The 27,582-nt window shown below is 29.8% G+C and overlaps 1 protein-coding gene across 5 annotated transcripts in view; it reads right to left on the bottom strand.

The window, feature by feature from the left end:
* Csmd3 (CUB and Sushi multiple domains 3) overlaps positions 1-27,582 on the bottom strand; it is a 1,083,924-nt gene that overhangs the window by 44,559 nt on the left and 1,011,783 nt on the right. For all 5 annotated transcript variants that reach the window (XM_005316223.4, XM_078016771.1, XM_040293722.2 and 2 more), the window contains 9 exons: positions 25,457-25,645; positions 22,393-22,578; positions 21,106-21,300; positions 18,247-18,420; positions 11,903-12,076; positions 8,183-8,356; positions 7,238-7,423; positions 5,156-5,329; positions 2,578-2,760 (listed from right to left, as the gene is read on the bottom strand). In XM_005316223.4, coding sequence (XP_005316280.1) covers positions 2,578-2,760; positions 5,156-5,329; positions 7,238-7,423; positions 8,183-8,356; positions 11,903-12,076; positions 18,247-18,420; positions 21,106-21,300; positions 22,393-22,578; positions 25,457-25,645 — 1,635 coding nt within the window. The remainder of the gene's footprint in view (positions 1-2,577; positions 2,761-5,155; positions 5,330-7,237; positions 7,424-8,182; positions 8,357-11,902; positions 12,077-18,246; positions 18,421-21,105; positions 21,301-22,392; positions 22,579-25,456; positions 25,646-27,582) is intronic.

The following is a 27,582-nucleotide window of genomic DNA, read 5'->3' as shown; positions in this document are numbered from 1 at the left end:
AATTATACATCAACATGACATAACAATCATAAACATTTATGCCCCAAACAATGAAGCATCTACCTATATCAAACAAACACTTCTAAATTTCAGAAATCAAATAGACCACAACAAAATAATGCTGGGTGAATTTAACATACCTCTCTCACCACTAGATATATCTTCCAAACAAAAACTAAACAAAAAAACTATAGACCTCAATAATGCAGTCAATAATTTAGACTTAACCGACATATATAGAATATTTCATCTATTGATGAGTGAATACACTTTTTTTCTCAGCAGCACACAGATCCTTTTCTAAAAGAGATCATATGTTATGCCATAAAGCAAGTCTTAACAAAACAAAACAAACAAACAACAACAAAGAAAAGAAAAACAGAGATATTACCCTGAATTATATCAGACCATAATGGAATGAAATTAGAAATCAATGATAAAATGAAAACCAGAAGCTACTCCAACACCTGGAGACTAAAGAACACCCTACTGAATGATGTATGAATAAGAAGAAATCAAGGATGCAATTCAAAAAAAAATTCATAAGGGTAAATGAGAAATCCAATACAACATGTCAAAATCTCTGGGACACTATAAAGGCAGTGTAATTGATTAAAATAATTTAAATCAGACTGAAATCAATGAAATTGAAACAACAGAAACAACTGAGAAAATTGACAAAAATAAAAATTTGTTTTTTTGAAAAAATAAATAAAATTGATAAACCCTTGGCCACCCTAAAAAAAGAAAGAGAGAAGACACAAATTATTAAAATTTATGATGAAAAAGGAAATATCACAATAGACACTACTGAAATACAGAAAATAATTAGAAACTATTTTGAAAAATTATAGTCCAGTAAAATAGAAAATCCAAAAGAAGGCTGGGGCTATGGCTCAGTGGTAGAGCACTTACCTGGCACATGTAAGATATTGGGTTCGATCCTCAGCACCAAATAAAAATAAAATAAAGATATTGTGTCCATCTACAACTAATATATACAGAAATGTATATATATGTGTGTGTGTCTGTGTGTGTAAAAGAAAGTCCCAAAGACACCAACAAAGTTTTAGAGACATATGATCTGCCCAAACTAAATCAGGAAGACAATTTAAACAGATCAATTTCAAGGAAGGAAATAGAAGACTCCATCAAAAGCCTACCAACCAAGAAAAATCTAGGACTGGATGGATTCTCAGCTGAATTCTACAAGACCTTTGGAGAAGAATTAATACCAATATTCCTTAAATTTTGTCCATGAAATAGAAAAGAAGGGAACCTTTCCAAACTCATTCTACAAAGTTAGTATCACCCTCATTCCAAAGCCAGAGAAAGACTCAACAAGGAAATAAAAAGTCACACCAATATACCTGATGAACATAGACACAAAAATTCTCAGTAAAATTCTGGCAAATCTCATACAAAAACATATATAAAGGGTAGTGCACCATGATCAAGTTGGGTTCATCCCAGGGATGAAAGGTTGGTTCAACACATGGAAATCAATAAATGTAATTCACCACTTTAATAGACTCCCATGCTCTTGGATAGGCAAAATTAATGTTGTCAAAAATAGCCATACTACCAAAAGCAGTATACAGAGTCAATGTGATACCAACTAAAATCCCAACATCAGAGCTCATAGAAATAGAAAAAGTAATTATGAAACTCATTTGGAAAAATAAGAGACTCAGAATAACCGAAGCAATCCTCAGCAAGAAGAGTTTTTTGTGAAGCAGGAGGCATCACAATATCAAACCTTAAACTATACTCCAGAGTCACAGTAAAAAAATGGCACTACCAAAAAAAAAAGTACTGACTTAAATATCACTCATACATAATGTAATGTAGGAAATATAATGACTACATCATTGTAATCTGCCTTCAGAAAATAATTTTGAGAAATAAAGTGAACAGTTTAGCATACTTGACTACATTTTTCTCAGCAACTACATTCTCCAACTTCTCTCCTTGAATCAATTGAATTGCAACTCTCACGATTATTAGAATTGATCTAGTTAAAAAAGATAACTATCTTTCCAAGAATATAGATAATAATTTTTAAAATAATGAAAAATATTTTTATAATTCAATCAATCAAAAAACTCAAGAATGTTCTAATGGAAAATATTTCCTATTTACACACCAATAAGTTTAATATAAGTAAAATCACAAGGGTAATTTTCCAAGATTTCATTTTGTAGTCAATCTTGTAAACTTCTAAAAACTTAGAAGGTAAAACAGATACTCAGGTAACTTTCATGTAAAAACCACCTATTTTTCCCTACTGCGTATACTTGCATAAAGTAAAAATAAACCCTTTTAACATTTTTTGTTTTATTTTTACAATCTAAATGTTTTTTATGTTGTGAATAATGTTTTTATGTAAATAAGTGATGAAAATAATGTAATTTTTGGAATTAAAGGGTGCTATCTCTAAAACTAAAAATACTATTGTTTTTATTTTGTAATTGAGGGCAGGGCAATACAAGTAATTTTATTAGTAGTATTCAATTGAATTTGGATACATGTTAAATTTCAGAACTCACAGTATACTCCTTTTCTGCTTGAGATTACCTTTGCATTCTGGCTGCCTTCCAGTCCAACTACCATTGGCTAAACATGTTCTTTCTTCTGAGCCATGAAGGGTATAACCAGTATCACAAGTAAAACGTACAGTACTTTTAGTTCTGAAATCACTTTCCTGTCTTGAACCATGACCAGGAGTCCCCGGATCCCCACAAGTACCAGTTGCATCACCTGCAATGCAGTAAAGTTCAAGTTAATTATCTCAATAAACAATTATTATTTTTAATGTTTAATAAATTTTTAACATTTAGGCCAGTGGTCTAGTAGGCATTTGTTTTCGTGAATGGTGTGTTTGAACATGATAATTTGACATAGTAATAATTTCTATTTCCCAACTGACTATAGTCATATAAAGAAAAAACATAGGTGAAAAAAAAATTGTTGCAGAGTATGGTATTATTTTCTTTATCAGTGATATTTGGAGACATTAAATAGGTTGTAGACATTTCATTAGTAATTCCAGAACCTAGTTAATAACCAACCTAATGGAAAATTTATAGCTGACAGTCCTATAGATTCAAATAACAGTGAACTTATAAAAACATTAAAAACTGAATTCAGTAATTTAAGTTTTCCTTCTCTATATTTAGTAAGTACTGATAATATTTTTGCAGTTAATCTAGCACTATGGTGTCTTCTAGGGAACATAAATATTATAGTATAGTTCTTTCTATTGGCTAAAATTTATCCCCTAATTTTCACTACCTAGGATGAATAAACTGCACATTTCTCATATATTGATAATAAAAATAAAATCTATATGCAACTCAAAATTAGAAACTGCTGGGGCTGGGGATGTGGCTCAGCGGTAGAGCGCTGGCCTAGCGTGTGCAAGACACTGGGTTCGATCCTCAGCACCCCATAAAAAAATAAAATAAAGGTATTATGTCCAACTACAACTAAAAAGTATATATATTATAGCAATTTAAGCAGTATATATGATAAACTGCTTAAATTGCTAGTAATTATTTTGTTAATGACTAGACATGAATTTTTAAAAATTTCATGTTAAGAATTTACTATCTACTCAATATCTTAAGAATTTATTCAGTGCTTTGCTCACTTCCAAAATAATTCTAGTCAAAATGTCTTACTACATATCGAGAGAAACAGAGAGACAGAGAGGACGAATAAGCAGTGAATACAAAAGTATTGAAAATGTTATTTTTCGAGATGTTTGATGACATGGTCTGTGTGTTTGTTGCCTTTAAATTTCCTTATTTTCATGTGATGTAATATTAATAAACACACAAAATTGTATGATCAGCATTTCACTTTCAAATATCTATGCATAAATTTGTTATTTTTTTTACACTTTGGTAGCCCATAATCAATTATCTGAGAATTAACATCACAATGAGTTTCTTAGACTTTAAGTCTCATGAAAATTAGTTTTATTAAACATAATTTTTAAATATGTAGATTAATTTGAAGTCCTAGGCAATCATAGAAATTAACCACTAGTTGTAAGATCTGTACACCAACTAACCAAGTCACAATTTTAATATCTAAAGGGAGTATAATGTAAGACAACTACTGATGAGTTATCAGCATGATCTCCCTATGAATAAATAAAATTATATAGACAATGTACAATATATAAGTTTAAAAAGGCAGAAAAATAATCAAAATATCTATATAATGAATAAAGGGAATTCAACTTTTTTTAAAAAAAGCAGTAAGTAAAACATCTTAGAAAAGATTAGTCAAATACTCTGTGAAGAGATTATAAAATTAAAAAGCTTTCCTATTCTTTCATTCGAAGATGGTGACTGAAGTTGTATGAGCTCAATATCCATACATTTCCCCAAAATACGGAAAGTTAGGATAGTCTTCAGAAGGCTTATTAGGTTCATTTAATTTAAATTTCTTAAAAATTTATTTTTAAATTATTCCATTAAGTAATCAATTGTAAAAGTATAATAGAACTGAACTATGACAAGAAATAACAATAAAACATTGGCTTCTGAGGAAAGTTGTATTTGATGTCTGCTAAGAGGAACAGCTACTTTAGCATGAGAAGTTTCATCATTTTTATGAACAAAAGCACTTTATAAAGTGTAGCATCTGAAAACCTCATAATTCTTGACATCAGGCACAAAACAGTTCAAATCACACACATGTAATTTATTATCTGGAAGATTGGTGTTAATTTGCCTCTAAATTTACATAATCTTAGAAATATTCCAATATACATGTAAGTAATGGTTCACCTTATCTCATGAAATTTTAAGAGAAATGTATTATGTCCTCAGATTGTTTTATACATACATATTATATATACATGTTACATATATATTATATATATATGTTTATATATACCTATTATATATATAAAACAATCTGAAGACATACTACATATATTATTAATACATATATTATATGTTGTATATTAATATTATATATATGTTTATATATACACATTATATATATAAAACCACCTATATATGTATATGTATACATATATGTATATGTGTATGTATATGTATACACACACACACACATATTTGTCACCATCATCATAATGTAATTTCTGACACAGATTATCCAATTTTCCCAGCGGTACCTGAACAATGAGGTTGTGATCCACTCCAATGGCCATTTAACTGGCAAGTCCTTGACGACTGGCCTAGAAGGAAACGCTTTCCTGTGCAGGAATAGTGAACAGTAGACCCAAATGTATACTTCTCGCCAGACAGAACAGCATTTGGAGGAACGCCAGGGTGTCCACAGTCAATCACTACAATACATAATTATTGGATATAAAATTTTTTTATATCTCCTATCGAACAACCTGAATCAATTCGTTTATAAAATAATTCAGGAGCAAATTTTTTCTACTCAAACATCAAAATCTACAGAAAGAAACCTCTACCTCTGTGAAACCTGGCTATTTAAATATAAAATGGAATTCTCAGTTATGAGAGCTACTGTGTTAACCCAGTCATCCTGAGTAGGAGTTTAACAGAATCTTATAAAGTAAGCAAGCATAAAAATGTTTGAGGGGTTAATACAAGTCTGAATTTACAGGTGATGAATGCATGCCTGAGTGCATATGTGCACATATTTGAGGTGTGTTTTCCCCTGGACAAGGAGGCAAACGTTCGGGAGAGGAGTGATTTAGATTGCTAAATAAGGATATAGAAAGCCCTATAGAATTCAAAATGAGCCCAAACAGAGATTAAAATGGAAGTATTTTTGAGAGTAAAGGAGATGAAGTAAAGACAGATCTGTGAACCACAATCTAACTTATAGTTTAGAATCATTTCATTCCAAGAATGCTGTACAAAGAAAACATTTAGTGGCATGTCATCTAAAATTCTGTTTGGCATAGCAAAATTTGAAGTCAACAGATGGTAGAATATTCCTTACAAGCTAGAGGTTGCTTGGGAAATTAATATATGTCCTTGTTAACTGGGCTTGGAAAAACATACAGTGCCATATATATCTGGAATATCAAACAGTGCTTAAGGAGGCATAAATGTAATAATACATTTGAGCACTTAGTACACTGGTAGAAAGTGGTATACAAAATGAAAATGCAAAAAGTGTATCAGAGATAAGAGGTTTACGTGTCCTACAAAACAAAAGTGATATGTAGCTATACAAGAACAAGTAAGAGAATTATTTAAACAGACTCGTTTGTCAAAGTCAAATTTACTCAATTATTTACACAGAATCTGAAAATTTACAGACATAGCAAAAAGTTTTGTTTTTTCATTAGCATATGAGCATTGTTATAAATTTTCATAAAAGTCCATCTGATTAATATAAAGGAAATGTCTCAATATAATACATGAACAAAGTATAATTTTATAATTGAGCACTTTAGTATAACCAAAAATAACATGCATAATGATTACCTGACACAGTAGTCCTTCCTTCTATAAAACTTCCATTCCCTATCATGTCTAACTTTTACCATGTCTTTCAATTGAGATCTGTCAATTGACTGAATCCTTAGAATTTCCTTTCACTTCTCCTAATTTGTTTTTCTCAGTTTACATGTGAATTACATGCCTGTTACAATTTATCTTACTCATATTCTACAACTCCTAATATAACATTTAACTAAAAGTGCTCAATGTTAACTGACTTTAAAAATGTGTATATTAAGAATTATTGAAGGGGGCTGGGAATATAGCTCAGTTGATAGAGTGATGCACAAGGCCATGGGTTCAATCCCCAGCACCACACACACACAAAAAGAATTATTGCATTTAATATGTGCCTCTATATGATAGATATTTAAGATCAATAAATTTCAAGCAACACCTCAAGTATTCTGAAACCCTGATGGGTACTTAACTTTAAGACAAATTTTGCCTTGAATGAAATTTGAGATATTAATATAAAAATGCAGTTGCTTCCTAAGATAATAATAACATAAAGTATCAAAGATATTGATTTTTCATACTCTACCTGCTCTATTAAAACTCAAAATAAAACAAATATTTGTCACATTAATATAAAGAAAGGTGACATTTGGGCATTGAATTGTAAGAATTGGTGGAAGTGTAATTTCAAAACAGTGGAATAAAGCAATTTGTTTTCCTCTGATATACAGTTCTAACTATTTTACAAACAATGAACTTCCATATTTCATTCATGGCATTTTCTCAAGGAACAATTCACATTATCTACTTACTGATACATTCTGGTAAAGGTTTGTCCCACTGTCCATTTGGCTGACATATCAAAACTGAAGATCCAAATAAAAAATATCCTGGATTGCAGTCATAGAATACTACAGTGCCATAGGTGAAATTTCCATGTTCTATTTTACTTTCTCTTTTGGAATTGGCTGGAATTCCAGGATCAGAACAGTTGACCACTAAACAAGTGACAAATTTTTAAAGAATATTTTGGAATTATCTACTACATAAATTTCTATTAAGAACTTAGAAGCAGTTTCAGAGGTAAATTCATCAAATAAACAAAGGCTCCAAAAAAAATTAATTTATGAATTACTTAGATAATGATTGAAATCTGTGTGCTTGAAATATAAAAAGAGAAAAAAATTTCTGACAAATTTATTTGAATAATAGAAAACTTATAAGAATTATACTGAGAGTAGATATAAACAATAATATATTTTAAGCTATTGTTGAATTTCAGGAAATAAAACATATAGAAAATGATAATTATATTCATTTTATCAGACAATATGATGTGTTTCTTACTAAAAAAAAAAAAGTTTCTTTAATCTGTTTCTATAAAGAAATCAATAAGCCTCCATTCACGTATCATGGTAATTCAGGCCCCCAAAATTGTTTTTACAAACATATGCCAGAATTAAGTTCCATTAATTATTAAGCAAGTTGCAAATAAAAAGTTCTTAAAGACTGCTTATATGCAAACACAAATAGGTATAAAATAGTAAAGTTGAGCAGAATTATAATCTTCTCATTTTTTTAACTTTCAAAATTTAAGAAGAGGAAAACATTGCTAATGAGATGGCATCAATATTAAAGCTTTTTGCTCCAGTTGGAAAGTTTATACTGTGCTGCCAAGTTGTTTCAGATATGTCATCTATGTTTACATAGACACACTAACACCATGTCCCCACACTGGAATAAATTTAGCCTTTTACCTTTGCACACAGGTGGAGGATGGCTCCATTGTCTGTTGGCCTGGCACTGGGCTTTTGTTGGTCCTTGCATAAGATAACCAATATTGCAAGAGAACGTTACCACATCATTAAAGTTAAATCCATTTCCACTTGTTCTTCCATATATTGGACTACCAGGGTGACCACAGCTAACAGCTAATACCATTGGTGATGGGGGATTGGGGATGGAAAAAAAACAGAAGAACAATTAGTTATTAATTATCACATCACAATTATGCTTAGTCATTTCAAGTAGAGTAGAAAGATAACCTTATATGTGGATATATATTTAAAGTACTACAATATAAAGAAAGTGGAAATAAATAAAACAGAAATAGTAGAAATAATATTAGTAAGAAGAAATATGATATTAGTAAGTAGAAAATGATTTAAAATTATGGCAATTTTCTTTAAGTGGTACATAGATGTTAAAAGTTTCATGGTGCTTATTTTATTCTTCCTAATTATTTTTTTAAGGAAGAATACTGAAGTTCAAAGAAATCCCAGGAATGACTGAAGCTTCAGTAACTAGTTAACAACAATGTGGAATAAAACTGAATGAGTTTTCCTTTTTGCATTAAGTTTAAGAACTGAAGGTACTTAAAGACATATTTTTTATTTAATTTTGAAATAGATGTTTTAATAGTTTTTAGACAATCAATTTTTATGAGTAATATATAGATAGATGAAAATGTGCTTTAAAAGTAAATTAATGTAACTACGTAATGTGGACTGCAAAAAATGATGCATGATGTTGCACCAGAATTCTCATTAATATTTTGAGATACTGATATTAATATTCTCCAAACCAATCAATCTTACTGGTTTATTTTCATCATCATTGATATTTGACAATTTAATATAATTTTGCTTGGAAATAAGGTTATCAAATGAATTATTTAGAGATCCTTTTAATGTTATGGTCCCACTATAAATTTTATGTAGTGCTGGCTTTTCCCAAACACTCCATATTTCTATGAACCGTTTTATTGCATAATCTCACTCTATTAATCATAGCAAGTTCTGGAATACTGCTTCATAATTGGGAACAGTGAAAGAGCATAGTCACTTTTAGTATTTTCAAAATGACCCAAGAGCAATTATTTTTCAGCTGTATTGTTAATGTCAACCTACTCATTTGGAAATTTAACTGCATCTTATTCTTGTTTAAAATTATCAATAAAGAAACCAGTTTTACCCGAAGGGCCAATTCTATTTTAAAGTCTCAATTATTCAATAAAAAAAACAGTAATAAGAGTTGTCTATGTTGAATACAAATGTAAAGTAAAAAATCTAGGCCATATCCAAGCAGAATATTTCTGTCTTTAAATCATCTATCAGTGGTGTGTGTCTGAGAAAAGTGACTTTACTTATTAACTATATGCTCTAATATGTTATTATCTAAACACAAAAAAGAATTTTCCATGAAATTAGTATTCTAAAAAATTTCTGCTAATCAGATAAAATTTAAAATGATGAAATTTACAAAAGTTAGTCATTAATTAAATAAAATACTTCCTCTGAGCCCTCATTAAAAGTATATATTATTTCTCTGAGGCTTACCCTATGATGTTATAATTAAAATATTTTACAATTTTATTTTACTGTCATAAGACTCTTACTATAAATGTCAATAACTGGAAATAGAAATTGTTAGGAAACAATAAATACATGGATAATTGATTTTAATAACAAAATAAGGATAAATTATTGTCTGGAACATTGTGTACATTTGAGAATTAGTGAAGTAAGTGAATGTAATGGAGTATCATTATTCAATTACTTTTTTTATTTTTGTAAAAAAAAGCATTCATAATAAATACACAATGCTCTAGAGCCAGCATGCTTTACTTATCCACTCAATAGCAAACTGCATTCCATGAGAGTATTTTATTCCAATTTTCTCACTTCTAGAGAGAGTTTGGATAAGTAAATATGACTGGTAACGTTCAAATCTCCAGCAAACTATTTTGCATTTTTCTTTGGAAATACAGAATACATGGCACTGGAAGTTGTACAAACACTGGAGGCTGGTTAGAAGGCCTGTATTGGTAAAAGAAAGAACAAAGCAAATACCCACTTTGTACTGGGATTTACATTAGGCAGTCTGACTTAGAACTTATCCTTGATAGGGTCAGATAAGATGATGAGTGAATGCCCAGGGATTAAAGGTATGGCCCAGCATGCATGAGGACCTGGGTTTGATCACCAGCACCACAAAAAGAAAAAAAGAATAGAAGGAGACATAAAAATGTTCTGTTTAGTATAAAGCCCTTTTGGGGGTATGTGACCCATTGCTCTGGTAGGAGCTATGAAGGAGACTCAGGTTAGTGGTCAACAAATGACATTAGTTTTACCAAATGGAGAGATTTGCCCTCAGATTACCATCAAATTATTTAATTTGGGTTTATCTAATTCATGGTTAGTGAGAACATGAACAAATATGGTGAGGGCAACTCTTAAATGCATTAAGATGTCTACATATAAAAGACTGTAGATGTTACCCTACTACTGACATCCTGACAGTCACACCACCACTTTCTCTCTCATACTTTGGTCCCCTCCTATGTGACTTATCCATGCCCCAAATATCTTCCTTTTTTCTGTGTGAGGAGTACTCAAGTACTCCAAACATAAAAATAATAATAGCAAGTAAATAAACGAATAGAAGAATAAATTAAAGATGCACACTGGATAAAACCATACCATAGGTATAGGAAGAAATTCATTAAAATCACAAAGAACAATAGGTATCTTTAAGTAGTTATTATGAAATAGTGCTTTCTGCAAAATAATTTTATGTATCAGTTAGCATCTAAATCAACTTAAAAGATCACATACATATTTGTTGAAATGCCAGGATCTTTCATTAAAATAATTCTAAAAGTACACATAGTCATAGTTTTGTATGAAGTCTACAATAATAGAAACATTGCCTTCGAAATAAACTTTTAAATAAATTTTTAAAATATTTCAAACAATAATTATGAGAAAATAGTACTTTGATACGTTAAAAATGATAGATTCTGAAGCTAAAAGGTACCATAATGATAAATACTTTTAACTATTTATTTTCTTTATAAAGGAATTAGAGTCCAGAAAGATTAAATAACTTGTTTACTTAAAAAATTAGCAATGAAACTGAAATGAGAACAATAGTTTTTCATGTTATCTTATTTTTTGTCACTAATTATACTTCACCAGGATATAATTTGATGTGATATCTACTGCACATGTATGTCCTATTAAAAAACATTAATGAGAAATACTTTTAACTATCAAAAGCTTTGTAGTATAATAAGAATTTTGATACTCTTGCATAGGATTATCAAAAACTTTAAATTTTTATAATTGAAAATTTGTTGAGGATATATTTTCCTTCCATTAATAAGTATTCATTTATATATGTTATATATTAAATACTAAGGAGGTGAGTTTAATTTTGTCTTTATGTGAAAACACAAATATAACAGATATACTAATACTTTCTTCCACTTTACTTTTGGATTGTTATATATGCTCTGAAATGTCCACTTTAAGGACTTACAAAACAGTACAAGAGAATGGATTGTAGAAATTCACTTTATATTATTTGTATAACAAATAATTATATAAATAACTATTTATCTTGCCTACTAAAATAAATATTTGGTCATTCTATGAGACCAGAGGTCTCTCATTTCTTTTGGCATGCTTACTTACGCACACAGGATGGGAGCTGACCAGACCAATTGTGATCTTGTTGACATATCCTCACTGAAGAACCAATCAACCGAAAACCAGGATTACATTGATATACAACTGTGTCTCTGTATCCATAATTTTCCCCAATGACTTGACCATTCACAATGAGTTCTGGAATTCCACAGTGACCCGCTATAAAGAATCAAAAAGAACTATTTTTGTACTGTGTTCTTTGTATGTTCATGTAGATATTTTGTTTAACTAAACTTTTAATGTTTACTTAGAAGTATGTCATAAATAATTCAAACACAATTATGTAGCATACAGGTAACGATAAGATATATAGCAAAACATTAGGTTTTTGGAAATTAAAGGAGAATACACTTTGACTGACATGGATCTAGAAGATATTATAAACTGTATCAATCTTTAAAATGAAAACAGAACATATCAAAATTTGAGGTATGTAGATAAAGCAGTGCTTAGCAAGAAAATTTGTAGGTGTAAGATTTCTTATTATAAAGGGGATCCAAGATGGCAAATTAGCACGAGGCAGCATTTTTCCTAGCTCAGTACCCAGAACTCATGCAGCAGGAATATCATGTTTCTCTGAGGCTTAGAGTGAAAAATTCTGAGACAGTCTGCCCTCGCCTAACCAGAGACTGTTGGCCTCATTAATTGTATATTAAAAAAAAAAAAAACCCTTCTCCACCATAGTTTACCAGTCCTTTGTGAAGAGCCAACCCAGGAGCCATTTTAGGATTGCAACCATTGTGGAGTCTACAGAAACTGGAAACCAATATCCATGAGTTTGCAGCTAGGTCTGTGTGGGCTTGTCTGAACCTAGTTAACCTGTAGAAAGTCAGAATCTTGGAGCATTTCAACAAGGGGAACACAGGTTAGAGAGGCTCAAGAGAGTTGGGTTCTCCCTAGATCCTTAAGCCTGGGGACTTGTAGGGACTGACAGGAAAGGCTATATTGGGTCGGAAGGTTGGAAGAGAGGGTGTGAGGGCATTTTGCTGTCAGTAGCTCAGCCAGCCAGTCCCTCACCCACAATGTACCTCTAAACATATTTTTTTTTATTTCATCCCTGATTTCTTCTATTATCCATTGGTCATTCAATAGAATATTATTTAAGTGTTAGAATATCTTCTATTTTTTTAATTTTAGCATTGATTTATAATTTAATTCCATTTTGGTCTGATAGAATGCAAGGTATTATCTCTATTTTCTTTTTTTGTATTTACTAAGACTTATTTTGTGGCCTAAGATATGGTCTCTTTAGAGAAGGATTCATATATTGTTGAAAAGAGAGTATATTTACCCCTTAATGGATGGTTCTGGCAAAACTGGAAATCCATATGTAGTAGATTGAAATTGAACCACTATATTTCACCCTGAACAAAACTCAATTCACAGTAGATCAAGGACTTTGGCATTACCCCAGAGACCCTGTGCCTACTAGAAGAAAAAGTAAACCCAACTCTCCATCATTATCAGCTCAGAAATGAACTTCCTGAATAAGACTCTTAAAGCACAGGAAGTAAAATCAAGAATCAATAAATGGGATGGATTCAAGCTAAAAAGCTTCTTCTCAGCAAAGGAAACAATCAGAAATGTGAAGAAAGAGCCCACATAAGGGGAGAAAATCTTTACCACATGTACCTCAGACACAGCATTAATCTCCAGGATATATAAAGAGCTCAAAAAACAAATAACCTAATCAATCAATGGGCTAAGGAACTGAACAGATACTTCACAGAAGAAGAAATAAATCAATCAACAAATATATGAAAAAAATGCTCAACATCTCTAGAGATTAGAAAAATGCAAATCAAACTACTGCAAATGAATGCAAAACTAATGCAAATGAAAAGGTTCACTCATACATTACTGGTGGAATTGCAAATTGGTACAACCATTCTGGAGACTCCTAAGAAAACTTAGAATGGAACCACCATTTGACTCAGTTATCCCACACTTTAATATGTATTCAAAGGACTTATCAGCACACTATAGTGGCACAGCCATATCAATGTTTATAGGAATTCAATTCACAATACCCAAGCTATGGAACCAACCTAGGTACCCTTCAACAGATGAATGGATAAAGAAAATGTGGTATGTATACATAGTGAAATATTACTCAGCTATAAAGAAGAATAAAATTAAGGCATTTGCCAATAAATGGATTAAATTGGAGAATATCATGCTAAGTGAAATAGGCCAATCTCAAAAAGTGAAAGGTAGGATGTTCTCACTGATATATGGATGGTAACCTATAACAAGGGAGACTAGGAAGGGGAAGTATGGAAGTTCAGCGGATTACACAAAGTGGAATAAAGGGAGGGAGGGAAGATGGGAGTAAATACAGTATAATGAATTGGACATAACTTTCTATGCTCACATATTAAGTCATGACCAGTGTAACTCCACATTATACTCAACCATATGAATGGGATTAAAAATGTAATGTATTGCACTCCATGTTTTTATAATATGTCAAAATACACCCTATTGTCATCTAAAAACAACAAATCAAAAAATTTTAAAAAATTCTTAATTATTATCAGGTTGACTTAATTTGAGTTTGAAAGTTATCAGCTTCTGTATTTTAATATATGAATATTATATTAGTGTATTTTAATTATACAAAATACTGAGTTTCATTGTGAAAAAGAATTCTTATTATAAACAAATAAAGGTATATAAAAATCCACCTAAAATTCCACCTTAAGAAAAGAAGAGGAGCAAAATAAAGAAGGCAAAATAAGCCACACTAAGTAGACAGGAGAAAATATTTAAAACATAGAAATCAAAGAAATAGAAAATTAAACTAACAACAGAAAACATTAACTAGGGTAAAAATTGTTTCCTTTAAAAATAGTCCAAAATTGTTAAATTCCTAACCAACTTTAACTACACACAAAAAGGAGAGAACAAATTTACCAGCAACAGGACTGAATAAAGTGATATCACTATTAAGGCCTAGAAAATTAAATGAGGAAATATTGAAATAACTTTCTGCTAATATATTTTGATAGTTCAGAAAAAGGACAATTTCCTTACAAATTATAATTGACCAAAAATAACATGAGACAAAATAGAAAATATGAACATTTCAAATAGTTTTTTTTCTTATTAATGTGTTAGAATTACTAAACAAAAAAAATCCCCACATAAAACACTGGTAAATTAAAATATTTAAGAAAGAAAAATATCTCTGGCAACTTGATATTTTAAGGAAGAAAAAAATCAATTTTATAAAAACTTTTTTTTGGAAAATATATATACATACATATGTATTCGTTTTGAGGCAACCATAGCACTAATTGAAATTTTTTAAAAGTTTCCTTTATTTGATAAACTAACTGTAAAACATGAAATTTGCAGGACTTACATACTTGATATCAAATGCTATTATGAAATTCTTAAAAAATAGACAGTACCAAATATCATACTAGGAAAAAAAAAAACTCAATCCTACCATATAAGATACACAACAACAACAAAAAATGAAAGCTAAGTCATATGCATTCTGGAACTATAAAGTTTCCAGAAGAAAATGTGATAGAAAATCCTTGTGACTTACGGTTGAGCAATGTTTTCCTAAACAGAACCTAGAAAGCAAGAGCCAAAGGAAAACAAACAAAAAACTAAGACAGACTTTACCAAAGTTGAAAATTCCTGCTCACTGAAACACACTATTGAAAAATGAATAAGAAAGTCACAGACTGAGAGAAAATACTCATTAAACATGTAATGATAAAAGTATTTCAACTAGAATTTGCTAAGAACTATAATTCAATACTTACTTCACCATGTTCCCAAAGAGAAATTCATGACTAGCTAATAAGTTCAGGAAACTACATTACACGTCAGAAGACATCAAATAATACATCATAAAAATACATGCTGATAGAATATGAGAAAACCAGACCTCTCCCTCTGAGTATCAAACAAAAATGAATGTATATGTTAACAGAAAGACTTTCATAGAAATGTTTATAGCAATTTTGTTCCTAATACCCTAAAGCTGGACAGTGTCCAGGTGTTCACCAACAAAATAATATCTCAAGGATATTATATGCATATAAATAAATTCTATTTGGCAATAAAATAGCAAAGTATAAAAACAACAACATAGATGAAAGAAAATGAAAGAACCTTACACAAAATGGTACATAATTCAGGATTCCATGATATTGTAGAATAGGAAAAATTAATATGTGGTGATAAAATATCAGAAAAATTATTGCCTCAGGTTGAGGGGGAAAGTAAGTTGGAGATTGTGGAGCATTACAAAGAAACTTTTTAAAAAAATTTAAAATTCTATATAGTGGTTTATTTATACAGGTGAACACAGTTGTAAAAATTAATCTAACCATGAATTTATAATATATGTATTTCACTGTATGTAAATTTTGCCACAGGAAGTAAAAAAAATAAGAACCATAAAAAAAATTAACTCTAGCTAATGATACAGATGCAATGATTTCCACAACTTACTTTAAAATTCCTTTTAAAAAGGTTTAGATGGACTGACAGAGGCCTGGAAAGATGTTGGTGATAAGCAATTACAACAAAATACTAGATTATTACATAATCTAGGTGGAAGACATAGGAGTGTTCACATGTGAGTGTTCACTGACAATTATTTTTTCAATTAAAAAAAAAAGCCTCTTAATGAAAAGCTGGAGAGTTGGGAATAAATGCACTGTACTCCACAATACAATCATAAACACATCCTAGCCTCAATTCTAAGTCAAAAAGGGGCTATGTGGGTGAGATAAGAAGGAGTGAATCCTTCAGATCATGTCTTAGAGTAAATTCTAGGATTTTATTGTTTGGAACTGCACTTTCTCCTATCAGGATCCTTTAAAATTTATATTAACTGTCAGCACCACATCCTCTGCAGTGTATGATGCTGTCTTCATAAGCTGAGAGACATTTGTTCATAAATATCCCAGTTATGCCCTGTTTTCCCAGAGAATATAATCAAGAATCAAAATAGGTGGAAAAAAAAACACACACACACACACTATATAGCAAGTCAACGAAAACATAATGTAAAATAATAAAACATAATGAAAATAATCACAAAGGAATAAAATACAGTATTTAAGTTTACAATAGATCTTCAAATTTATAAGTAAACTAAGTAATCTGTAATAAAATCTGTATAACCAAAATCAGTTTAGAAATTATTAAGAAATATTTTATGTGATCATTTAATCACATATTATACATAATTATTTGTTTTATTTACTATTTTCTTTTCATGCAGTAGTCATATTCAATAAGTCTACTCTTAAGAAAGAAATTACTGTTATTGGGCATCCAAGTATACCTATTAACAATTGTGCCTGAATAAGGGAAGTAAAAATGAAATTTTAACCCCAATTTCTAGCTACAGCTATCTGTTTCAAATAGTGAACTGTATTACAATGAATATTTTCAACCTTGTCAGCAAAACAACATGTGATTTAAATTGTTAATGTGTACATGTTTATGTCATGTGTTATATTCTTATATAGATTTCTTAAAGAAAAAATGTACAAATGTTGCAGTATCCTACTCATGACAATTAGTAATTTTTAAATTATTAAACAGAAAGATGTTGACAAGTGAATACTCATTAGAACAATTTTCAGTATTACTTAATTTAATATTTGTTGTATCTCAAAATTATTTTAGCATGAATCATATTATTTTCTTAACATTAAAGAAATTATTAAAGACTTTTTAAAAAAAGAGATGAAGTATAAATCATAATATTCTTTTTATAATAAAAGAAGGATAAAAAAGCTCTTTCTGTTTCTTTTACTGAACAGTTTTTATAATGAATTCAGAAAACCCTAAGGGGAAAAATCCCATTTGCCTAAAATCACATTCAAAAAACAAATTTAAAAGTTTTAATAGAAAGTAGTTTTACTCCTTGAAATCTTACAAAATAAAAGGGAGAAAGATATTTAAGTGTAGACATTGCTTTTCTTCTTCAGTCATTACCTTAAGCAAATAGGTAATAGAAGAACTGACTATGGTTTAGAATGAATTAACTGCTACAGCAATTAATCCAGCTGAGTATACCAACATATAATTTTCTGCAATTAGTTACCACCTTTTTATTTTCCCATGCCTGGAAGAAAATGTGTCTCTCCTAATGACATAAGACTCATTAAAAATACTAGTTGATTAACTTTAAGAGTTATCTACTTAATAGCTTTTCTACCATGAAACATTTTTAAAGTTAAGTATTTTCTAATTTTTAGCATCCTTACTGAATAAACAAAGCTCTGCCTCCTATACAGTATATATGTGTATGAGGGAGAAGCTGATCAAAGTGAATTAAAAGTCTATACCTAGGCATCTGGTTTCAGATCCACTCCAAAGACCTGAGGAAAGGCATTCCCGTACAGTGGACCCCACAAGCATGAATCCTGAATCGCAGGTAAAGATAGCTGTTGAGCCATATGAAGTTTGAGTTCCAATCTTATTTCCATTTGGAGGTGTAGGTAGTTCTCCACAGGAAATAACTTAAAAATAATAAATTATAATAAAGATACAGTCAATATGCACTTACAACAAAAACATGCCTTTACCATTTGAATTCTGTATGATTTATTTTTGACTATTACATAAAAACAAAAAATCACATATATTAGTAGAGTGATATCATGTTTTGATACAGGTACTCATGTGTAATGTTTAAATCAAGTGAAAAATTTAGTCTCCTTGAGTGCCCATAAACCTTCTAACGTGACAGTGACACATAGTGAAGTTATTTTCTTTGAATTTTGACTTGGCCAGTTTGGCTTTAGAGGAAAAAACAATCTCAAAAGTAAAGAAAGGTTAATTCATCAGTCCCAAATCTTTCTCTAACTTATAAAATGACATTGGGTTATGTAGGCCTTCTACTAGCCTAAACCAAAATTTCCTCATATCTAAACAAATGTGAGCATAGTAATTATAATTAGTTTTTGTCAAGGACTCTATAAAAAACTTTACATGTAAAATATTCAATTTTATACAGTCCATTAGATATATTTTTCACATATAGGGATAGGCTTTAAAAAATTAAAGACAGATTAACTGACTACCTAGGTTATTCAGAACCCATATGACTCTTTCATATTTAAAGACTGAAAGTGGAACAAGAGTCATTCTAGAATGAAAAGAATAATTGGTAAAATTAAGTGCTTTTTATATACCAAGCACTATTATTAGTGTTTTCACTTATGCAATTCTCAAAACAACTCTGAGATAGGTATAATGATAGATAGTTACATTCACTAGGATATAGACAAGTGAAGTAACTTTAATAAAGTAACATATAATTTATAAACTATAATAAACTTCATAATTAACCCTATAAGTTACATTACTCAAGATTTAAACCCAACAGTCTATCATCAGAATCCAATATTTAATCATCAACCCATACTTCTTTTTGACTCCATCTCTGGCTTTCAGCTCTAATGCTTTAGTTATCTGTTAAATAGACAAAGAGAAAATTTGCAAACTTTAAATTGTTGCATGTAATTTTAAAATGCACTGATTGTTTTCAGCAAATCCTTAAGATAATCCTTTGTTGGAACTATGAATATTACTAATATACTAATATGGCTAAAATATTAGTACTTTAATTATTTTAGTTTAAAAGATGAGTACATGAAGAACCCTAACAATTAATATTCTTTTCATTTCTTCAATGAATTGCAATTCTTAGATTCCTTGACTTTTCCCCATCCTAATATCATCTAAGATTAGGTAGTAATCTAAATATACACATCATTTAAATCCTTCTACACAATAGAAGATATAGAACAAAGGAACCAGGCAAACATGTGAAATTCCATATTAAATAAGTGTGTTACAGATCATTTTCCCCTAGAAAAACCCCTTCTCTAGGCATCTTTTTAGTGAAATTATACTTTAAGAGTAATGAAGCTGCAGGCAGAGAAAGACCATGATAGAAAAAGTGGAAATAGAGCAAAATTTTCTAAATACAGATTCTTTAGAATGTAAAATAAAATTTAGAAATATATTTTTAAGATTTTAATTCATCCATGTTTATTTTATTCATTAAGATAATATTTATTTTAATAAAGCAAAATATATTGTATACTGATACAGAGATTAAAAAAGTAAATTGCAAATCACAGATTATTCATAAGTAAAAGAATAATAGATAATTGTGTACTTACACAATAATTAGCTTCTATATTAAACTTTTTAATCATCCTAATTTTATTTAGACTGGATTCTTTTATTAGTTTATTTATATATTATATATATTTAGTCTATACATGCCATAGAGTTTGATACAAATTAAAAGACTAAATTTCTGGGACAAAGTAAAAACTCAATAAATATAGTGAAAAACGTTCAGAAGATTTCAAGGTATTCTGTCTAAATTAATGTATGCTTAGTTAGCTAGTTTATGTTAGACTTGACATTTATGTTCCAAGAACAAGTGAAAAAAAAAAGAATTATTCAATTTGTTTCAATAATATTTACTGAGGTCCTTATGAATCTGGTTCTCAACTGGTATTTAAAATATGTCTTAGTATTTTCATCACTTTACCCAACAGGAAGTGTCATGATTTTCTAGAGTAAGAATTTGGGGATTAGAAAAAACTAAACATACAGCAGCATAGAGATTATCAGATTATCAGTGATTATCAGATTGCTTGGATTGAATACCATTTCTCCATCATTTATAGGCTCTGTGACTTGTGCAAAACAATTAAATTGTGTGCTTAGCTTTCTTTTTGACAAAAGGAGCATGATATATGTAAGAGGCTAAAAGCAAAGTTCAGCAAGCAGTTAGATATGCAATAAACATTACTTAGTTATTACAGTAATGACAGATCTAGAATTATGAGATTTCTGAATCTAAAGCTTATGTCCTTTTTCCATAAGCATTTACTAATAAAAAACCAGAAACCTTAAAATGTAAGAAGAATTAATCATAGTATCTCACAGGGCATAGTGGTGGTGTGCTTGTAGTACCATCTACTGGGGAGACTGAGGCAGAAGGATTACTTGAGCCTGGGAGATCATAGTCAAAACAACAAAATGGACAAAGCAAGATTTCATTTTAAAATAACAATAAAAATATCAAGTTATTGCTCTAGTGTTTTTGGAAAGAAAGTGATTCAAGCAATCCATTCACCAAAGACAACTTCTGAAATAAGTTCAATGGAGTGTACACTTACTTTGGCAATATGGTCTCTCATTTCTCCAACTCCATGTACCGTTAGGAAGGCATTCAATAGAAGCAGGACCTAGTCCATGATAACCAGGGTCACAACTGAAAACTACTTTGGTTTTGTACTCATAATGTGATCCATTCACAATTCTCCATCTTCCATGTTCCAATGTAAAGGAATTGATGCTTGGACATGTAACAACTATACAGAAAACAAGAATACAAATGCTAATAAGTAAATCTTGTTTGTTTCACTACCTAACTATATCTTATGCCAATTCTATTCTTCACATTTCCACTGTCTGAATTTGTTCACTATTGAGCCTCACAAGGTCTTCAGCATTTGTTCTTTATTTCTTCTTCACAGTAATCATTTCCATTTCCCCAGCTGCATGGTACTGTTGGCAGTTCTCTGATCATAAACTGCTATTTCAAAATTTAGAGCCTTTATACACATTATTCTACCAACCAAGAATCCCATTCACTGACTTACCTCTACTTTATTTTTTAAAACATTTTGGAAAAAATATATTTTCAGGAAAAAAATTTGTTTGGTGAGAATGGCGTTTTTTTGTTGTTGTTATTGTTGTTTGCAAGACTTGTGATATAAAATTTGGCTTATTTAAAACTTATTCAAAATGAGTAGAAGCATTATAAGACACCTATGCTACAATTACAAATTTTAAAAGAAATCGCAGTGAAGTTAAAATGTTAGTACTAGATGGAAGTAACTGAAATATAGAGAAATTCAAAGATGTTATCTAAAACAAACTTTTCATTCCTTTTATTACCAATTTCTTTATTAGAATTAATTTCTATTATTGTATAATATTCATTATCCATTAAACTAGTAATAAGCATTGGGAAATATTCTACATATATGTAACATTGATAATACTAAAAAAAAGTCAGAAGTTTCATTTATCCTTTTGAAACTAAGACCTGACAGTATTAAAATATAATTTTATTGTTGCAAAGTGAAAAAAGTCTTCCAAATATCTTTGTATTGAAAAAATGTTGATTAATGCATGACTGTTTATAAAATAAATGAAACTTCATTAAATAAAATGAAAAGACACATTAATTCCTTGACCTAAATATTCTGGAGTTGCCAAAAATATGGTCTTTCAGTACTTCATTGTACCAGATAGTACTTTTATTTATCAATTTTTATTTCCTTCTTAGACATGGTGCTTCACTCAGGGAATCAGTCTTAATAATTCAAAGGTACATAAAATTTTATATCATGTAAGATGCCAATGTATAAATGATAAAATTTCCTTAAAACACATACCAACACAGCGGGGAGTCTTATTATGATTGCTCCATGTTCCATCTGATTGGCACACAGCAGTGGTAAGTTCTTTGGATGACAATCTATATCCGTCATTACAAAAATAGGTAACTCGAGTTCCTACCAAGTAGTCTGTAGTGAGTATCCCTCCATTTGTTGGAGCTTTAGGAATTCCACAGGAAATTGCTAGAATAAATATATACATAAAACATAGAACATGCTTAAGTTATTAGTTAAATCTGTTAAACTATAAAACATGTAAAAAACAATTTTTAAATTCCTCTGAATTTTCTGGCCCATAATTTTAAATAATTTATTTCAAACTCCTATTTAATGTGTTTAAATTGTTAAATCTATATATCATTAATGATTTGTTTCTTGGTTTCTACTTAGTTCCTAATCATAAGTACTATTATCAGCATTATTAGATTACATGAGAATATAAATTAGTTAAATATAGAGTACATCTAGTACTAAATCATTGCTGGACCACCAAAATTCAGTTTGGTCAATTTAACTTAATAAATAATTGTGAAAAATTTGGAAAGGAGTGGCAATCAATACTCATCAATATCTTCATCAGGAACAAAACAAATTTATTTCTGCAGATTGACTGACTGTCTTAGGTACAATCAAAATGTATGTGCTTGGGCACCATCCACAGAATATCACATATATTAGACACGTTAAATGCTTGAGGACCATTCACAGAGTATTGTGCATATTCAACATGTTAAAGAAATATAAGGCCAGGACTTATCTCAAAACTTATCTAGGATCCTCTTGAATTTCATTAATTATTTTAGTTGTCTTTATTTTTATCTATAATACATTTGATTTAAATGAAAATTTCTTTAACTATGATCTGATAATGATGCAAATTTATATTTTCATAGTTTATTTTACATATATTTATATTTTGTTTCTTATAAATTCAAAAGACTATACAGAAGTTTCTTGAGACTGATTCTTTTACTCTTTGCCCTTCAAGTAACCCATTTGCATTCCCCCCCCCAAAAAAAATACTAGCACCTTCCAAAGAACATAATGGCCAACAAAACCCCAATTGAAGTGAGATTATTTGTATTTTATATATCATTATCAGTGTAAACATTTAATGGTATATGTACTGCACTGTATTATGTTTACAAAATCATAAAGTTTCTGATTTCTAAAAATATGTCTAGTCTTATGGGTTACATGTTCTAGACTTATAACCTACTTTTTTCTCATAGCAAAAGAAAGAAAAATAGATGTAGATTTATTTTAAATTAAAAAAGATGTAGTTTATTATAAATGCTATTTTCTTTTTGCCCTTCTCTTAATCCAACTTAAAATTGTGTCTACTTGTCTTATAAAATCAGTTGTTCAGATATTTAATTTTCACTAATATATGTGAATTAAATATAAAAACCTTAGTGAAATAGATATAAAATTGTCAGAGTTGAATGACAAACCCTCTACTGCTACATAGTTAATCTTTTGTAATTTAGTATTCTGAAAATTATGAAAAGAAAAACAGCAATAATATTAATGATTTATTATATTTTGATAGCTTATTAAAATATATCTATTCTTCATGAAGTCAGCACATTCCATGTTGAGAACCTGCTAAGAAATGTTTCTCAGAAACCTAACAAATGTATGATGTTTTATGTCTCAACAGAAGAAGGAAGCAATAGTTCTTTCATTTAGCATTTATTTATATATGACTATGAAAGCAATTTTTTCATAAGTTAGAAACTTCAATCTAATAAGTAAAATAAACCATTTCAGTTGCCTGGTAATATCTATTACACAGTTAATTTACACTTTCTTTTTTATTTTAAAATTTTATTAGCCTATTTTATATTTTATTTATTTTATATAAATTCCCTCCAAAAAGTAGATAATACTTAAGACCCATTAATAATTAAATAAAATTGTTCTGCATTTTATAACATATGAATTCAAAGTTGCTTTATGCTGCTATATTACAGGTAAAACAAATGAACTATAAAATTAATTTTCATGTTGACAAAATAGTAGGATACATTAAATACTTGAAAAATTTCAAAGTCTAACAACGTTAGTTTTTCTTGAGTAATTGACATTGAACTTACTATACCTACCTAGAGACTCAAGTACTCAAATACTTTTTAAAACTAAATCCTACCACAAGGAGAAGGGCGAGAGAATAATTAGGAGGGTGCATAGGATCAAAGTATGTTTTATGCAATGTATGAAAATGCCACAAAATCCATTATTTTGGACAATTAATGTGTGTGAATAATTATAATAAAAATGGCTTTAAAAACAAGTGCTCATCAAAAGCTCTCAAATGTATAATTTTTGATTAACATGCTTCTCATGTTTTCTTCTATAGCAAGATACAATACTCAGGGAGCTCCTTAGTTTTTAACAAAACACGAACAAGAATAAAAACATCCCTGTTGAGTTGCTTAGTTAAAAGCAGTGAAGAAAAAATAACCAAAAAGTTGGTTACGTGTTTCTCCTTTAAATTTGTTTCTCTAAGAGCATAACTGTGTACCCTCTGAGTCAAAATCAGTCTGCAGGGTACTTCCCTTTTCTTATTCTCTATCATCTTTCTAGGGACTCTTCACTAACCCAGCCACCCTTTCTGTTTCCATAATGTTCTGACAACAAAGTAACTTGAATGCTAGATGTATCTCAAAGATGTATATATAAGGGGAAAAAGCAGAGACACATAAATTTCATGACAAAGAAGAATTATCTATGTGTTTCCTTCCTCTTATATTCTATTTTCATCTTTCATTTTCAGGAGAGGAGTCCACAATGTGATTCTGAAAATGTATATTTGGGGGCTGGGGCTGGGGCTCATTGGTAGAGTGCATGCCTAGCACGTGTGAAGCCCTGGGTTCAATCCTCAGCACCACATAAAAATAAATAAGTAAAATAAAGGTATTGTGTCCAACTACAACTAAAAAATACATATTTTTAAAAAAAAATGTATATTTGGGAAATTTTAGTGATTCAAATGAAAAAGTTAAATGAGTTTAATCTTTTGTTGATATTTTATCTTCTTGGAGATGTTATACTTCACCTTGACAGGCAGGGACCGGTGCATCCCACGAATGATACCCATAGGAAGACTTTCGGCACACAGCACTGCTTTTCCCAACAAGTCGGAATCCTCGATCACAGGCCCAACGGACCACACTGTTAAGCTGTCCACCTGTCTGACTGATAATGTATCCATGAGGCGGGGATTCTGGTGTACTGCAGTAGAAAGCTTTTCAAAAGGGAAAAAATAAAAAACCTGTCAGGACTTAATTAATGCATCAGAAATCATTTATTATCTAAAGTTATGAACAACTAAACAATGAACACTAGTACTTAAGTGTAGATCAATTGTCATCTAAGTGGATTGTATTTGTGAACATCATATTATTTTCTAGCCTCTTTTGAAAATAGTCTATCTACAAAGCTTTTAGAACACCTAACAATCTCTGGGCTTTCTTCTAATTTGTATTGTCACCTAGCTGTCTTTTATATTAAAATATATTTTCTTAATACTATACAGGTTCAAGAGCCCTACAAATATTTCATTGAATTTTGAAAACTATTTCTGTCATTTGAAGCCCTAAATCTGTAGCTTTGAGAGCAATATTTTAGAGCATGTTGTTTACATGTCACTTTGAATTTATCTCAAGACACCTATATCCCAGTAGGTCATGCATTTCATTTTAGTTGATGTCTAAAAGAGGCACCCTTATTCCATAATCCTTTTCCCCAATCTATTAAAGAGTGTCCATTCTGTCAAGAGTGCTTACATTTGGTGATAAAAATTGCCAATAAAATAAAACTTTTTTTCCTTTTCTGAAGTCTGAAATGTCAAAAGATAATGTCAAATAGCTTTTTCATAAATATACTTTTGAGACTATTCAGCCTGACAGGTTCCATTTACCCTTTGAAACTTCAATATATTTATCTTAAAAAACTGAAACTTTGGGAGTAAATAGTGAGAAGCAGATTGGACTTAGAATATATATGTCATAACCTGTCATTTATAAAGGAAAAAATACATAATTTAATATGTCAAACTATTCATAGTAGCTAAGAGTAGTATTTTCTTTATATTTATATCATGAAATTAACATAAGAAAAGTCTATAATCTAACGCTTATAATTGTTTAATTTGAATAGCTTCCTTTTATATTGTTATAATCATTTAAAATATAATTAAATGTTCTAATTTTTAAATGCTCTGTCTGGGTACAACCTTAATAAAATGGCATTCATGTATTTCTTATAGTAGAAACATTGATTCAAAAATGAATAATCTTAAGCATGACTCAAGTATATATTTCAATTTTTAATCAATTTTCCTTTGACTTTAATAGAAATTTATTGCAGGATAAAATGTGTAAACATATTAGTCAGTGATGTTATTGCTAATATTTATAAGAAAAATCATTAAATGAAAATCTTACTATCACATCATAATTTTAAAATCAAAGTAATTAGATGAGATTGTTTTATTTATATACTATATGTATATTTGCAAATTTATACAAATTAGTGAAATCTGGGGCTATATGTTATTGGACTAAAATTTAAAATTTATGCTTCAGAATTATATCAGAGTTGTTTGTAAACATTTATAATTGCAATTTTTAGTTGAACTGATTAGCAATGACTCATGACTTGGAAGACACTGGATGCTAAAGAAAAAGATGGCTGGTTGGTTCTGAGGTATTCTGCTATTGAGCCCACACTATGGCCTATGACATGATTTAGGATGGAAATAAAGACAAACAACCTTTGTGTACAGAGGACTATTTATGTATACTTACACAACAATGTAATTATTGGCTTTCAATAAATGGACCTTATAAAAGGAAAGCATATTTAAAAAGTCTTGGCACTCTGATACTAAAAGGAATTTTCAGCCCAAAGGTGTCTAAATATAGAAAGCACTAGTGATTTTTTAAAAAACTTAAATGCTTTCCAATGATATCTTCACCACTCACTCTTATAATATTCAAGGTATTTCAGTTAAATTTACAGCAAATTAAACTATGCATTTCATCTTTTAGAAAATCATGAAGGATATAGAATTATTATCATTATAACATAAAAATTGAAGTACAGATAGGTTACCCAAATTGTTTAGAAAACAGCAATATAGGAGTTGCGATTTTAATACTTCTTATTCAATCGTGTCTA

The sequence above is a fragment of the Ictidomys tridecemlineatus genome, chromosome 7 (genome assembly GCF_052094955.1).
Source record: "Ictidomys tridecemlineatus isolate mIctTri1 chromosome 7, mIctTri1.hap1, whole genome shotgun sequence".
Classification (NCBI taxonomy): domain Eukaryota; kingdom Metazoa; phylum Chordata; class Mammalia; order Rodentia; family Sciuridae; genus Ictidomys; species Ictidomys tridecemlineatus.
Note: the sequence above shows the minus strand (reverse complement) of the source record. Positions and strands in the feature narration are given on the sequence as shown.